This window comes from Hylobates moloch, unplaced genomic scaffold, assembly GCF_009828535.3.
Source record: "Hylobates moloch isolate HMO894 unplaced genomic scaffold, HMol_V3 SCAFFOLD_15, whole genome shotgun sequence".
NCBI lineage: Eukaryota > Metazoa > Chordata > Mammalia > Primates > Hylobatidae > Hylobates > Hylobates moloch.
Window position 1 is genome coordinate 46,713,884 of NW_026652290.1, and position 15,686 is coordinate 46,729,569.

Genomic DNA, 15,686 nt, shown 5'->3' on the forward strand with positions numbered 1-15,686 from the left:
CTTTTTAATGATCGCCATTCTAACTGGTGTGAGATGGTATCTCATTGTGATTTTGATTTGCAAAACCAGTGATGATGAGCATTTTTTCATGTGTCTGTTGGCTGCATAAATGTCTTCTTTTGAAAAGTGTCTGTTCATTATCCTTTGCCCACTTTTTGATGGAGTAGTTTGATTTTTTTCTTGTAAATTTGTTTAAGTTCTTTGTAGATTCTGGATATTAGCCCTTCGTCAGATGAGTAGATTATAAAAATTTTCTCCCATTCTGTAGGTTGCCTATTCACTCTGATGGTAGTTTCTTTTGCCACGCAGAAGCTCTTTAGTTTAATTAGATCCCATTTGTCAATTTTGGCTTTTGTTGCCATTGCTTTTGGTGTTTTAGTCATGAAGTTCTTGCCCATGCCTATGACCTGAATGGTATTGCCTAGGTTTTCTTCTAGGGTTTTTATGGTTTTAGGTCTAACATTGAAGTCTTTAATCCATCTTGAATTAATTTTTGTATAAGGTGTAAGGAAGGGATCCAGTTTCACCTTTCTACATATGGCTAGCCAGTTTTCCCAGCACCATTTATTAAATAGGGAATCCTTTCCCCATTTCTTCTTGTTGTCAGGTTTGTCAAAGATCAGATGGTTGTAGATGTGTGGTGGTGTTTCTGAGGCCTCTGTTTTGGTACCAGTACCATGCTGTTTTGGTTACTGTAGCCTTGTAGTATAGTTTGAAGTCAGGTAGCGTGATGCTTCCAGCTTTGTTCTTTTGGCTTAGGATTGTCTTGGCAATGCGGGCTCTTTTTTGGTTCCATATGCTCCATATGTACTTTAAAGTAGTTTTTTCCAATTCTGTGAAAAAAGTCATTGTTAGCTTGATGGGGATGGCATTGAGTCTGTAAATTACCTTGGGCAGCATGGCCATTTTCACGATACTGATTCTTCCTATCCATGAACATGGAATGTTCTTCCGTTTGTTTGTGTCCTCTTTTATTTCATTGAGCAGTGATTTGTAGTTCTCCTTGAAGAGGTCCTTCACGTCTTTTGTAAGTTGGATTTGTAGGTATTTTATTCTCTTTGTAGCAATTGTGAATGGGAGTTCACTCATGATTTGGCTCTCTGTTGGTCTGTTATTGGTGTATAAGAATGCTTATGATTTTTGCACGTTGATTTTGTATCCTGAGTCTTTGCTGAAGTTACTTATCAGCTTAAGGAGATTTTGGGCTGAGATGATGGGGTTTTCTAAATATGCAATCATATTATCTGTAAACAGGGACAATTTGACTTCCTCTTTTCCTAATTGAATACCCTTTATTTCTTTCTCTTGCCTGATTGCTCTGGCCAGAACTTCCAACACTGTGTTGAATAGGAGTGGTGAGAGAGGGCTTCCCTGTCTTGTGCCAGTTTTCAAAGGGAAAGCTTCCAGTTTTTGCCCATTCAGTATGATATTGGCTGTGAGTTTGTCATAAATAGCTCTTATTATTTTGAGATGCGTTCCATCAATACCTAGTGTATTGAGAGTTTTTAGCATGAAGGGCTGTTGAATTTTGTTGAAGGCCTTTTCTGCATCTATTGAGATAATCATGTGGTTTTGACATTTGGTTCTGTTTATGTGATGGAGTATGTTTATTGATTTGCATATGTTGAACCAGCCTTGCATCCCAGGGATAAAGCTGGCTTGATCGTGGTGGATAAGCTTTTTGATGTGCTGCTGGATTTGTTTTTTCAGTATTTTATTGAGGATTTTTGCATCGATATTCATCAGGGATATTGGTCTAAAATTCTCTTTTTTTGTTGTGTCTCTGCCAGGCTTTGGTGTCAGGATGATGCTGGCCTCATAAAATGAGTTAGGGAGAATTCTGTCTTTTTCTATTGATTGGAATAGTTTCAGAAGGAATGGTACCAGCTCCTCTTTGTACCTCTGGTAGAATTTGGCTATGAATCTGTCTGGTCCTGGACTTTTTTTGGTTGGTAGGCTATTAATTATTGCCTCAATTTCAGAGCCTGTTATTGATCTAGTCAGCGATTCAGCTTCTTCCTGGTTTAGTCTTGGGAGGGTGTATATGTCCAGGAATTTATCCATATCTTATAGATTTTCTAGTTTATTTGTGTAGAGGTGTTTATAGTATTCTTTGATGGTAGTTTGTATTTCTGTGGGATTGGTGGTGATTTTTTATTCTTTGGTGGTAGTTTGTATTTCTGTGGGATCGGTGGTGATTTTTTATTGCGTCTATTTGATTCTTCTCTCTTCTTTATTAGTCTTGCTAGATCAATTTTGTTGATCTTTTCAAAAAACGAGCTGCTGGATTCATTGATTTTTTTGAAGGTTTTTTTGTGTCTCTGTCTCCTTCAGTTCTGCTCTGATCTTAGTTATTTCTTGACTTCTGCTAACTTTTGAATTTGTTTGCTCTTCCTTCTCTAGTTCTTTTAATTATGATGTTAGGGTGTCGCTTTTAGATCTTTCCTGCTTTCTCTTGTGGGCATTTAGTGCTATAAATTTCCCTCTACACACTGCTTTGAATGTGTCCCAGAGATTCTGGTATGTTGTGTCTTTGTTCTCGTTGGTTTCAAAAAACATCTGTATTTCTGCCTTCATTTCGTTATGTACCCAGTAGTCATTCAGGAGCAGGTTGTTCAGTTTCCATGTTGTTGAGCGGTTTTGAGTGAGTTTCTTAATCCTGAGTTCTAGTTTGATTGCACTGTGGTCTGAGAGACAGTTTGTTGTGATTTCTGTTCTCTTACATTTGCTGAGGAGTGCTTTACTTCCAACTTTGTGGTCAACTTTGGAATAAGTGCGATGTGGTGCTGAGAAGAATGTGTATTCTGTTGATTTGGGTTGGAGAGTTCTGTAGATATCTATTAGGTCTGCTTCCTGGATATCCTTGTTAACCTTCTGTGTCGTTGATCTGTCTAATATGGACAGTGGGGTGTTAAAGTTTCCCATTATTATTGTGTGGGAGTCTAAGTCTCTTTGTAGGTCTCTAAGGACTTGCTTTATGAATCTGGGTGCTCCTGTGTTGGATGCATATATATTGAGGATAGTTAGCTCTTGTTGAATTGATGCCTTTACCATTATGTAATGGCCTTCTTTGTCTCTTTTGATCTCTGTTGGTTTAAAGTCTGTTTTATCAGGGGTTACTAGGATTGTAACCCCTGCTGTTTTTTTGCTTTCCATTTGCTTGGTAGATCTTCCTTCATCCCTTTATTTTGAGCCTATGTGTGTCTCTGCATGTGTGATGGGTCTCCTGAATACAGCACACTGGGTCTTGACTCTTCATCCAGTTTGCCAGTTTGTGTCTTTTAATTGGGGCATTTAGCCCATTTACATTTAAGGTTAATATTGTTATGTGTGAATTTGATCCAGTCATTATGATGTTAACTGGTTATTTTGCCCGTTAGTTGATGCAGTTTCTTCCTAGCATTGATGTTCTTTACAATTTGGCATGTTTTTGCAGTGGCTGGTACCGGTTGTTCCTTTCCATGTTGAGTGCTTCCTTCAGGAGTTCTTGTAAGGCAGGCCTGGTAGTGACAAAATCTCTCAGCATTTGCTTGTGTGTAAAGGATTTTATTTCTCCTTCACTTATGAAGGTTAGTTTGGCTGGATATGAAATTCTGGGTTGAAAATTCTTTTAAGAATGTTGAATATTGGCCCCCACTCTCTTCTGGCTTGTAGAGTTTCTGCTGAGAGATCCGCTGTTAGTCTGATGGGCTTCCCTTTGTGGGTAACCCGTCCTTTCTCTCTGGCTGCGCTTGATATTTTTTCCTTCATTTCAACCTTGGTGAATCTGATAATTATGTGTCTTGGGGTTGCTCTTCTCAAGGAGTGTCTTTGTGGCGTTCTCTGTATTTCCTGAATATAAATGTTGGCCTGCCTTGCTAGATTGGGGAAGTTCTCCTGGATGATATCTTGAAGAGTGTTTTCCAACTTGGTTCCATTCTCCCTGTCACTTTCAGGTACACCAATCAAATGTAGATTTGGTGTTTTCACATAGTCCCCTGTTTCTTGGAGGCTTTGTTTGTTTTTTTGCCCTTTTTTCTCTGAACTTCTCTTTTTGCTTCATTTCATTAATTTGATCTTCAATCACTGATACCCTTTTTTCTCTTGATCGGCTACTGAAGCTTATGCATGCATCACGTAGTTCTCTTGCCATGGTTTTCAGCTCTATCAGGTCATTTAAAGTCTTCTCTACACTGTTTATTCTAGTTAGCCATTTGTCTAATCTTTTTTCAAGATTTTTAGCTTCCTTGTGATGGGGTTTGAACATCCTCCTTTAACTCGGAGAAGTTTGTTATTACCGACCTTCTGAAGTCTACTGCCAACTTGTCAAAGTCATTCTCCGTCCAGCTTTGTTCTGCTGCTGGCGAGGAGCTGGGATCCTTTGGTGGAGAAGAGGTGCTCTGGTTTTTGAATTTTCAGCTTTTCTGCTCTGGTTTCTCCCCATCTTTGTGGTTTTATCTACCTTTGGTCTTTGATGATGGTAACCTACAGATGGGGTTTTGGTGTGGATGTCCATTTTGTTGATGTTGATGCTATTCCTTTCTGTTTGTTAGTTTTCCTTCTAACAATCAGGTCCCTCAGCTGCAGGTCTGTTGGAGTTTGCTGGAGGTCCACTCCAGACCCTGTTTGCCTGGGTATCACCAGTAGAGGCTGCAGAGCAGCAAATATTGCAGAACAGCAAATATTGCTGCCTGATCCTTCCTCTGGAATCTTCGTCTCAGAGGGGCACCCAGCTGTATGAGGTGTCAGTCGGCCCCTACTGGGAGGTGTCTCCCGGTTAGGCTACACGAGGGTCAGGGACCCACTTGAGGAGGCAGTCTGTCCATTCTCAGAGCTCAAACACCGTGCTGGGAGAACCACTGCTCTCTTCAGAGCTGTCAGACAGGGACGTTTAAGTCTGCAGAAGTTTCTGCTGCCTTTTGTTCAGCTATGCCCTGCCCACAGAGGTGGAGTCTACAGAGGCAGGTGGGCCTCGTTGAGCTGCGGTGGGCTCCACCCAGTTGAAGCTTCCTGGCCGCTTTGTTTACCTACTCAAGCCTCAGCAATGGCGGATGCCCCTCCCCTAGCCAGGGCTGCTGCCTCACAGTTGGATCTTGGACTGCTGCGCTAGCAGTGAGCAAGATTCCATGGGCGTCGGACCTGCTGAGCCAGGCCCGGGATATAATCTCCTGGTGTGCCGTTTGCTACGACCATTGGAAAAATGCAGTATTTAGGTGGCAGTGTCCCGGTTTTCCCGGTACAGTCTGTCACAGCTTCCCTTGGCTAGGAAAGGGAAATCCCCAGACCACTTGCGCTTCCTGGGTGAGGCGATGCCCTGCCCTGCTCCATGGGCAGCACCCACTGTCCAGCCAGTCCCAGTGAGATGAACCAGGTACCTCAGCTGGAAATGCAAAAATCACCTGTCTTCTGTGTGGATCATGCTGGGAGCTGCAGACTGGAGCTGTTCCTATTCAGCCATCTTGGAACGGAATCCTATTCAAACGACTGCTGTAATTTTAATTTAATTGAAGAAGCTATCTTTTAAAATCTTTCCCGTCTTCTAATCAAAGCTGTATTTTTCAGGTTTTTGTATTATCTAGACCATTACCTGTGTATCGGGGTTAAATATTCTGATTTTGAAGCTAAAACAGTATATAATACTTTTAGATGCTTCCTAAATATATACACATTTATAGACATTTTGTACATGTACAAATAGGCATTTCCTAAACGATGTGCCTATGTGTTACTAGTTCTGTAGGAGGTAGAAAAGGTTTTACTCCATAAAGGATGCCAAATGGCAGAACTGGATTAAGGAAAGGCACCAAAAGTGTTTTTGCATCTTTGTGAATGTTGCATTCTTTAATGTACTGCCATGCAATATGAATCTCCCAAGAGAAATGGAGGATGTGGTGTTCCCAAATGTATTTAACCATGGAACACTTCTACCTCGGCTATAGAACAGTATTCAGTTCCACACACAGCACTGCAAAACTTTGCCATATTTATTAAACAAGTATTTTTTGACACAGTCTCTGCCTGGAAGGTAGTCAAATCATTACCATTGGACTATGACCACTGTCACATGGGTGTTTGTGTATGTGTCACACAGTGGCCGGTGTTCATGCAGTGTCTGTGCTGGTCCAGGTACTGTGTATTACACACCTTCTCGGTGCTCACCAGCAGCACTGCCAAGTAGGTATTTTAGGGAGGGGCCTTCTTGTCACAGTCATTCAGCGAGCAGTGGCAGGGTAGAGGCTGCCTCTCAGCTCCTTCCAGAATCTGCATGATACCCCCTTCCACGTGTACCTCTCTCTAGGTGTGTGCATGCCTGTGCTCATCCAGACACGGGTGCATTATGTTCACACATCAGCGGCACCTGTTCTGTGTTTACATAACTCCACCTGGAAGAACAAAGGACCCCATTGTGACCTGTCTTTAGCTATCCTCTTAAGTTCTTGCATGCTCTGGCATAATTATGGAGGCCACAGTTCATTGGCCCTTTCAAGTAGAAGGAATAGTTCTTGACCATAAAAAGTCAAACTAGAAAGCCAGTAATGTCCAACTTCCAGGGTAGATCTTCTGCCTTGGAGCAGAAGAGGTGTGTGCTGAGTTTTATGTCTGGCAAATAAGAATGTTAAAGGCCAAACTTGGGCCCTGCAGCTCCCTCACTCCACCTGCATTTGCCAGGTACTGCTCTAGGCTCTGGGGACACCGTGGTAAACAAACAATATCCTGGTCCTTATGGGAGCCATCTTCCACTCAGGGGAAGCATTGGATAAACAGGTTTCTTTGAGTGCCCTAATCAGGTACTGTGTTAGAGTAGGAGGGAGGAAGGCAGAAGGAAGGATGCCACCTTGAATAGCATGGTCGCAGAAGGCCTGTCTGAGGAGGAGCAATTTGAGTGGGACCTTGAAGGTGAGAAGAAGGAGCCAAGGGGGCAGAGCTGGGAGGACATTCCAGGTAGAAGGAATCCCAAGTGCAGTCCTTAAGGTGAGGAAGCCAGCAGGAGGTGGCGTGTCTGTAGATGAGGTCAGGGAGGTGGGCAGGACTCAGGCACAGCAGGCTCTGAATAGGTCATGGCGTTCTTTATTTTAATCTCGAGAACAGTGGGAAGGAGGGATCTTTAAATGGGGAGCAACGTGTTTGGTTTGTGTTTTTAAAGCTCTCTGGAGAAGGAATTACAGGCAGTAAAGGGTAGGGCAAGTGGCTGGAGGGGAGACCCCCCAAGATTTAGAGGCCAGCAAGGAGGGGAGGACAGGCCAATAGCTAGGAGGAAATCTAGGAGAGGATGTGTTACAAAACAAAAGGAGGAGCTTCTCCAGGAGGAGGAAGTGGACCCTCTGCTCAGGGCAATGGAAGTGTCAAGGAGGGTGAGAAGAGATGTGTCCCTCCATCCTTAGTTAAATGAGTCTGGGGTGCCAAGAATTTTCATGCATGTTTATTAATCTCAATAACAATCCTGTTTTTTTGCCCTCAAAATGTGTTCAAGATATTTGTAGATGTCATCTTTTTAATCCTTGTAGTATCCTGTTTGAGTAAGTGTCATCTTGGAAGTTAAGTAAGTTGTCAAGGGTCAGCTCACTAGGAAGTGGTGATACCAGAATATGAACCAGTTTGCCGAAGCCCAGAGCCTGAAGCCATGCGAAAGCCAGCAGGGTGACTCCTCCCACTGCAGGCGAGTGGGCTGTGTTTCAGTGGGCTGTGTTTCACCCGGTTTCTCCTTTTCTAGGTTACGGCCTCCGCTGCCACAGGGCCATCATCACCATCTGCCGGCTCATTGGCATCAAAGACATGTATGCCAAGGTCTCTGGGTCCATTAATATGCTCAGCCTCACCCAGGGCCTCTTCCGTGGGCTCTCCAGACAGGTAATCCTTTACCGGGGTCTGAAACAGAAGTTCTAGTTTGTATTTCAGTTGTGTGTGTTGGGGCTACGATGCCCTGGGGCCTCCTGGAGATGCTTTCCTGGGGCCACCTGAGGAGTTGGGCATTCTTTGCTGTCTGTGACTGCATCAGTTTAGTTAAATCCACTGACGAGTTCATGAAAATTACCTTTTAAAAAGTACTTCATGGGTTTTTCTAAGTAGCATTTTTAAAGCCAATAATTACAATCTACATGTTATTATGAAAATAACACCTGCTTGTTCTAAAGCTCCAACAGTATGGAAAATTAAAATCAAAAGAGAAAGTCCATTTCCTAATTTAGTCCTTTCAATTGGGGCTAGGATGAAGCACCCAGGGCACCTCTGCACTCAGGGCAGGCACAGTCAGTTCCCTGTTACCTGTGTAGGTGGTTCGGACTGATGCCTGGGGATTGGTAGGGAACTATGAACATTAACATGCCAGGTTACTTTTTCTCACAGGTGAGAGCCCTGGGCCCGGCTCCCAATCACCCACCATGGAGGGCAGGGCTGTGACTGCACCGGGCCCCCATTCTTGGGCAGCTCCCCTACCTGCCCAGCAGGGCTGGCCTGTCTCATGAAAGGATGGGTAGACCTTAGCATAGGTGGATGAACAGAAAAGACAACCAGGTTCAATAGGCTCCGTTTGCTGAACTCTGTTAGCTGAGGACTTTGGCAGGCTTCCTGACTTTTCAGGATTACAGTGGTGGGTTTTAGTTAAAGTGATCCACGGAGTAATTTTACATGTCTCTGTTTAAAATAGGAAAATTAAAAGAAAAAGAAGGCTTTGGGTAAAAGCCTTCTGTTTTCTGAACAGCTTTTGTGTGTGTTACTGTCTAAAACACCCTTCAGAGCACTTGTAAATTGAAACATTAGAGGTTTAATTAAGATGTTGATTTTAGATAGGTTTTATTTATGATCCAGTAGACTTGTTCTGTTTTTGGTTTTTTGTTTGTTTGTTTTTGTTTTTTGAGACGGAGTCTCGCTCTGTCACCAAGGCTTGGAGTGCAGTGGCTCCATCTCAGCTCACTGCAACCTCCGCCTCATGGGTTCAAGTGATTCTCCTGCCTCAGCCTCCTGAGTAGCTGGGACCACAGGCACGTGCCACCATGCCCGGCTAATTTTTGTATTTTTAATAGAGATGGGGTTTCACTATGTTGGTCAGGCTGGTCTTGAACTCCTGACCTTGTGATCCACCCACCTTGGCCTCCCAAAGTGCTGGGATTACAGGCGTGAGGTACTGCGCCCGGCCTAGACTTGTTCTTTTATGTGATATCTTTGTTTTCTGTTAGTCTTTTAAACCTTCTGATATAGTTACCATATGTCATCTCTCCTAAAATGCCATCAGCTATAAAAGGTTTCATTATTTAATATGTCACTCAAAAAGGAAAAGATGCCACCACTTTAGGTGATACGCCTTTGATTGAAAGATACACCAATATAAATTATTTTATTTTGTTTATGAAATGGCTCATCTCTTTTCTAATTTCAAACATACTGCAAGGCATTAGATATATAATTAGAATAGTGCAAGGCAGCCATAAGGCCTGGGATCACGGGATTGACATAGCAGGTATGTCATTGTACCATGAATAACGTCTACTGAACTAATCTGCCTGCTTCCAGATCTCTGTGGCTTCACTCTGCAATGAATCCCCATGGCCCTGTTACCCAGCTCATGACCAGTCTTGCTTCTTAGTACCACCCCCAGTTATTTTGAACCAAATCTCAGACATTTTATTTCAACCCTAAATATTTTAGTATGTATCTTTGAAAAGATAAGGATTTTAAAAAATACCCTTTAATACTCTTATCATACCTAAAAAGTTAACAGTAACTTGTATCATCGAGTATGCAATCAATGTTCATACAAATGAACAAATTCCATTTGTTAGATTACAATTTTTTTTTTTTTATACAGTGTGTTTGAATCAGGTTGCAGAACAGGTTAATATATGTTTTTGCTATGCCTTTTAAATAGGTTCCCCTCATCTCGGCCCCCCCCACCCCCACTTAACGATTTTTTGTTGAAACCAGGTTGGTTGTTTTGTGGTGCTTCCTGGCCTGTTGCTGACAAAAATACCTGTAGGGTCCTTAATGTCTTATCTCCCCTATATTTACTGTAAATTGGTAGTTAGATCTAGGGGATTGGTAGGGAACTAAGTGAGATTCAAGTTCAGTGTTTGGCACAACATGGTGCATAATCAGGAGGGTTTAGAAGGCAAGAGACCAGAGGCCAAGGCCCTTCCTCTGTCCAAGTTTGGGGTGGGCAGATGCAGCAGATGAGGCTGAAATGACTCCACCCATGACAGGTTATTAGAGTTTAGCTACAAAACACATTAACCCAAATCCACTGAAATGGCCTTTGAATTCCCCCAGGCTGTACTGTTGTGGCCTTTGGAAGTTCCTGCTCTTTATGTTGCAAATGTACTTCAGACCTAACCTGTTCTGAATTTGGTCTTGCCTAGGAAACCCATCAACAACTGGCTGATAAGAAGGGCCTCCATGTTGTGGAAATCCGGGAGGAATGTGGCCCTCTGCCCATTGTGGTTGCCTCCCCCCGGGGGGCCTTGAGGAAGGATCCGGAGCCGGAAGATGAGGTTCCAGACATCAAACTGGACTGGGAAGATGTGAAGACTGCGCAGGGAATGAAGCGCTCTGTGTGGTCTAATTTAAAGAGAGCTGCCATGTAACCTCTCTGGCCTTGTGCAGCCAGTTCCTGTGCTGCCCTGCACCTAGGAGAGACAGCCCCTCACAGCTTGGGGTGTTGCCTTGCCTTTTGTTTGTTTTGAGGAAAGTTTAATCTTTAAACTCTTTAGAAATAAATAATTATACTTTCATTTATTGAGCACATGTTATATGCCAATGTGATAGAACCTTCACATACATATCTCAGTTCAAGACTACTTTAAATATTCATCCAAAGTAACAAAAGTAAATGAATTAGGGAGACGGGGTTAATAATTTGACCCAATCAGTAATAATGTACACAATTATAATTGCTATAGTAATTATAGCTAATATATATGAACTCATTCATCCAAAGTGAATGTGATTAACTTCATTTTACAGAGCAGTTAAGTAACTTGACTACTGTGAGGAGCTTCCAAACTGTTTTCCACGGTGGAAAAGGAAATTGTAGGCTACTATTGGGAATGTTAAATGGTGTATTAATTGTATACCATTGCAATTTTGACTTGTATTTCCCTGATGGCTGATGATGTTGAACATCTTTTCATGTGCTGATTGGCCATTTGTTTATGTTTTTTTGAGAAATGTCTATTCAGAGCCTTTGCCCATTTAAAAAGTTATTTTTTATTATTATTGAGTTCCTTATAGTTTCTAGATATAAGCCCCCCTATCAGATACATGCTTTACAGAAGTTTTTACCCATTCTGTGGAATATGTATTTTTTTATTTCTTTGCATACTCTTTCTGCCCCACCCACATCCTCTTTCTGGGACACTGATGACCAAAATGTTAAATCTTTTACTATTGTCCCGTGAGTCCCTGAGGCTCTGTTTATTTTTTTCCAGTCTGTTTTCTCTGTGTTGTTCAGTTTAGGTAATTTCTATTGTTTTATCTTCAGAATAGCTGGTTATTTTCTCTTTCCTTTCCATTCTGCTCTTGAACCATCCATGCAGTACTTTAACTTTGGCTGTCATTGTATATTTCAGTTAAAATTTCCATTTGATTTATTTTTTATATCTTCTCTTTCTTTGCTGAGGCTATTTGCTGAGACTGTTTTTTTTTTTTTCTTTAAATGGCTTCAAGAGTGTTTATAATTGCTCACTGAAGCATTTTTATGGTGGCTGCTTTAAAATCCTTGTCATCAGGTGGGTGTGGTGGCTCATGCCTATAACCCCAGCACTTTGTGAGGCTGAGGCAGGAGGATTGCTTCAGCCCAGGAGTTTAAGATCATCCTAGGCAACAAAGTGAGACCTCATCTCTACAAAAAGTAAAAGTAAATTTAAAAGTTAGACACACATGGTGGTGTGCGCCTGTAGTCCCAGCTACATAGGAGGCTGAAGTGGGAGGATCATTTGATTGCAGGAGGTTAAGGCTGCAGTGAACCTTGTTCATGCTACTCCAGCCTGGGTGGCAGAGTGAGACCTTGTCTCCAAAAAAAAAAAAAAACTCTTCTCATAAAGTTTCAACATCTGTGTCATCTTAGTGTTGACATCCCTTGAGGTTTTTTCTCATTCAAGTTTACAGTGTCCTGGTTCTTGTTATGATGAGTGACTTTGGCTGTATCCTGGACATCTTCACTGTTATGTTATGAAGCTCTGGGAGTTACTTAAATCTCTCAGCATGCTTCCTCTGACGGTGCTGGTATGGGATGGGGCACTGCCTTGTTACTGCCTGGTGAGGATGGAGATCCAGGTCTCCTCCTGTCGCTGTCCTCGGGACCTCTGCTGAGGCCTTTCTTCTGGAAGTAGGAGGAGCACCATAATGGCACCATGGGATAGGGAGCAGGCCATGTTAGGCTGGATGGTGAAAGTTTTCAGCCTGTGACGTTATCTGGTGTGGGTGGGCCCCCTTTTTTTGTGTGTGGTATTTTGCTAGGGTAAGGTAGTTATTTCCTAAAAGTTATCTGTCTTGTTAGTTTTCCTTCTTTCTTTAAATAACTAACAAATATAAAGACAATGAACTTTAAGCAATAAAGGACAGTGATCCTTTGGAGAGGGGAGACAAAATTATCCGTACTTACTATCTGTGGAGAGTCCGTGGTTCTAGGAAGGGTTACCCCATCAGGACCTGGCGGTCTCCTGGAGTTGAGGTGCAGTTGGGCAGTTGAAATGGCTAGAGTTCACAGGGGGGAATGCCTCTGAGGAGAGAGTTGCACAGCAGGAGAACTAAGATCCACAGAGAGTTTCCATCAGATATTTAGTTACACACTAACAGTGCATGCCTGTGAGGAAACTTACCCAAAAGAATTAGAGGGAACAGTGTTTGGAGCGGAAAATAGTGCCTGTTATCAACAGTCAAAGTGGAAAACCTTGTAATCTAGGTGGCATTGGAAGAGAACTAAGATGCCCTAGTAGTAGAAAAATTAACTCTACATAAAAACTACCCCAGTCAGAAAGCTTAAAAACTCAGAAAGCTTAAAAACAAGACCAAACTGGAACACAACTGTTTCCAAGTAACTTAATTGTGTTCCAGAACAAAGCTCAAGAATGTAGGAATACAAAAAATATACCAAATAAAGTAAAATATACAATACTTGGCATCTAATAAATCACTAGGCAGCCAGGCATGGTGGCTCACATCTGTAATCCCAGCACTTTGGGAGGCCGAGGCAGGCGGATCACCTGAGGTCAAGAGTTTGAGACCAGCCTGACCCACATGGAGAAACCTCATCTCTACTAAAAATACAAAAAAATAAGCCTGGTGTGGTGGCACATGCCTGTAATCCCAGCTACCTGGGAGGCTGAAGCAGGAGAATCGCTTGAACCAGGGAGGTGGAGGTTGTGGTGAGCCAAGATCATGCCATTGCACTCCAGCCTGGGCAACAAGAGCGAAACTCTGTCTCAAAAAAAAAAAAAAAAATCACTAGGCATGCAAAGAAGCATGAACATAAGCTCATAATGAAGTGAAAAATTAGTCCATCAAAACTGACCCAGGAATGGCACAATGACAATCAGTAGACAAGGACATTAAAGCAGGTATTATGACTGTATTCCATATGTTCAGAAAGCTAGAGAGAAAAACATGGAAGATACAAAACACCAAGTTGAACCTCTAGAGATGAAAACTGCAATATCTCATGAAAAACACTGAATGGGGTTAACAGCAGATCGGACATCTCAGAAAAAGATATGAAAGAATTTGAAGACAGCAACTTAAACAGGAAAAAGACTGAAGAAGAGATGGTAGGAGAAATTGGGCATTAGAGAACTATGGGACAACTTTGGGAGCCAAATATGTATGTAATTGGAGTCCCTGGAGAAGGGAGGTATAAAAAACAATTTGAAGAAATGGCCGAGCGCAGTGGCTCATGCCTGTGATCCCAACACTTTGGGAGGCTGAGGCAGGTGGATCATGAGGTCAGCAGTTTGAGACCAGCCTGGCCAACATGGTGAAACCCTGTCTCTACTAAAAATACAAAAATTAGCCAGGCATGGTGGCAGGCGCCTGTAACCCCAGCTACTCCGGAGGCTGAGGCAGGAGAATCGCTTGAACCCAGGACGCGGAGGTTGCAGTGAGCCGAGACCACGCCATTGCACTCCAGCCTGGGTGACAGAGCAAGTCTCAAAAAAAAAAAAAGTTTTTTTGAAGAAATACTAGCTGAATTGATGGCAACTACTGAGACCCAAGAAATACAGTAACTGTATCAATCAAATTTCAACTAGCAATAAAGAGGAAATTTTAGAATTGAGGAAGAGAGAGAAGATTAGGTACAGAGGAACAAAGGTAAAGATGACAGCAGCTTTCTTGTAGGAAACAACGCAAGGTAAGAGACAGGGAAACACCATCTTTAAAGTATGGAAAGAGAGACATTACCAACCTGGAATTCTTTACCTAATGAAAATATCTTTCAAAAATGAAGGCCAAATGGAGGGTTTTCCAGACATAAAATCTGAAAGAATCAGCAGACCTGCCTTACAAGAGTTGCTAAAGGAGGTTCTTCATGCAGAAGAAAGATAGTAACAGATGGAAACCTGCTTCTATGCAAGTAAATGAACACTAGAAATGATAACTAGGTAGGTTATTATATGCATAAAGGATTTCATATGTCCTTTTATTTAGATATCTTTAACACCTAATTGACCACTTAAAGCAAAAATAATGTATTGTGGTTTTCAACATGTAGAAGTAAAATATATGATAATAGCACAAAGGCAGAGGGGAGAAATGGAAATATGTAGTCATGCGGTTCTTAACATATTTGAAGTCGTGTAGTATCATATGAAGGTAGATTTGTTTAAATTAAAGATGTGCACTAAAAATTCACCCTAAAGGAATCACTGAAGTAACACAGTTACAGCTATTAAGCCAACAAAGAGGATACAAATGCAATCTTAAAACTTTTTTATTGGCTGGGCGCGGTGGCTCACGCTTGTAATCCCAGCACTTTGGGAGGCCGAGGCTGGCGGATCACGAGGTCAGGAGATCGAGACCACGGTGAAACCCCGTCTCTACTAAAAATACAAAAAATTAGCCAGGCGTGGTGGCGGGCGCCTGTAGTGCCAGCTACTCAGAGAGGCTGAGGCAGGAGAATGGCGTGAACCCGGGAGGCGGAGCTTGCAGTGAGCCGATATCGCGCCACTGCACTCCAGCCTGGGTGACAGAGCAAGACTCCATCTCAAAAAAAAAAAACTTTTTTATTAATAAATTTTAAGATTGTATTCTAAAAGAAGGCAGGAAAAGAGGAACAAGGAACAGGTAAAATAAATAGAAAACAAGACACAAGATAGTAGATTTAAACTCAGCCATATTCATAATCACCTAAAGTGTAAATGGTCTAAATGTGTTCATTATAACCAGTTGGTTGATGGTGGTGGTAACTTTCAACTGTGTCCTTACTGATGTTCCTCCTGCTAGATCTGCCCGTTTCTGAGAGGGGTGTTGATGTCTCTAACCTATAATACTAGATTCCTCTATTTCTCCTTGCAGTTCTGTCAGTTTTTGCCTCATATATTTTTTTGATGCTCTGTTGTTCATTAAAGATTGTTATTCAACCTAGGCAACATGGTGAGACCTCGTCTCTATGAAAAATTACAAAATTAGCCAGGCATGGTGGTGCGTGCCTGTAGTCTCAGCTACAAGGAAGCTTAGGCAGGAGGACTGTTGGAGCCTGGGAGGTCGAGGCTGTAATGAGCCAT

At 42.3% G+C, this 15,686-nt stretch overlaps 1 protein-coding gene across 3 annotated transcripts in view; it reads left to right on the forward strand.

Annotated features, from left to right (window-relative positions):
* Window positions 1-15,551, forward strand: part of MRPS5 (mitochondrial ribosomal protein S5) — a 40,999-nt gene extending 25,448 nt beyond the window's left edge. For all 3 annotated transcript variants that reach the window (XM_032176460.2, XM_032176459.2, XM_032176462.2), the window contains 2 exons: window positions 7,691-7,827; window positions 10,329-15,551. In XM_032176460.2, coding sequence (XP_032032351.1) covers window positions 7,691-7,827; window positions 10,329-10,553 — 362 coding nt within the window. In that variant the 3' untranslated portion in view covers window positions 10,554-15,551. The remainder of the gene's footprint in view (window positions 1-7,690; window positions 7,828-10,328) is intronic.
* Window positions 15,552-15,686: the final 135 nt, after the last annotated feature.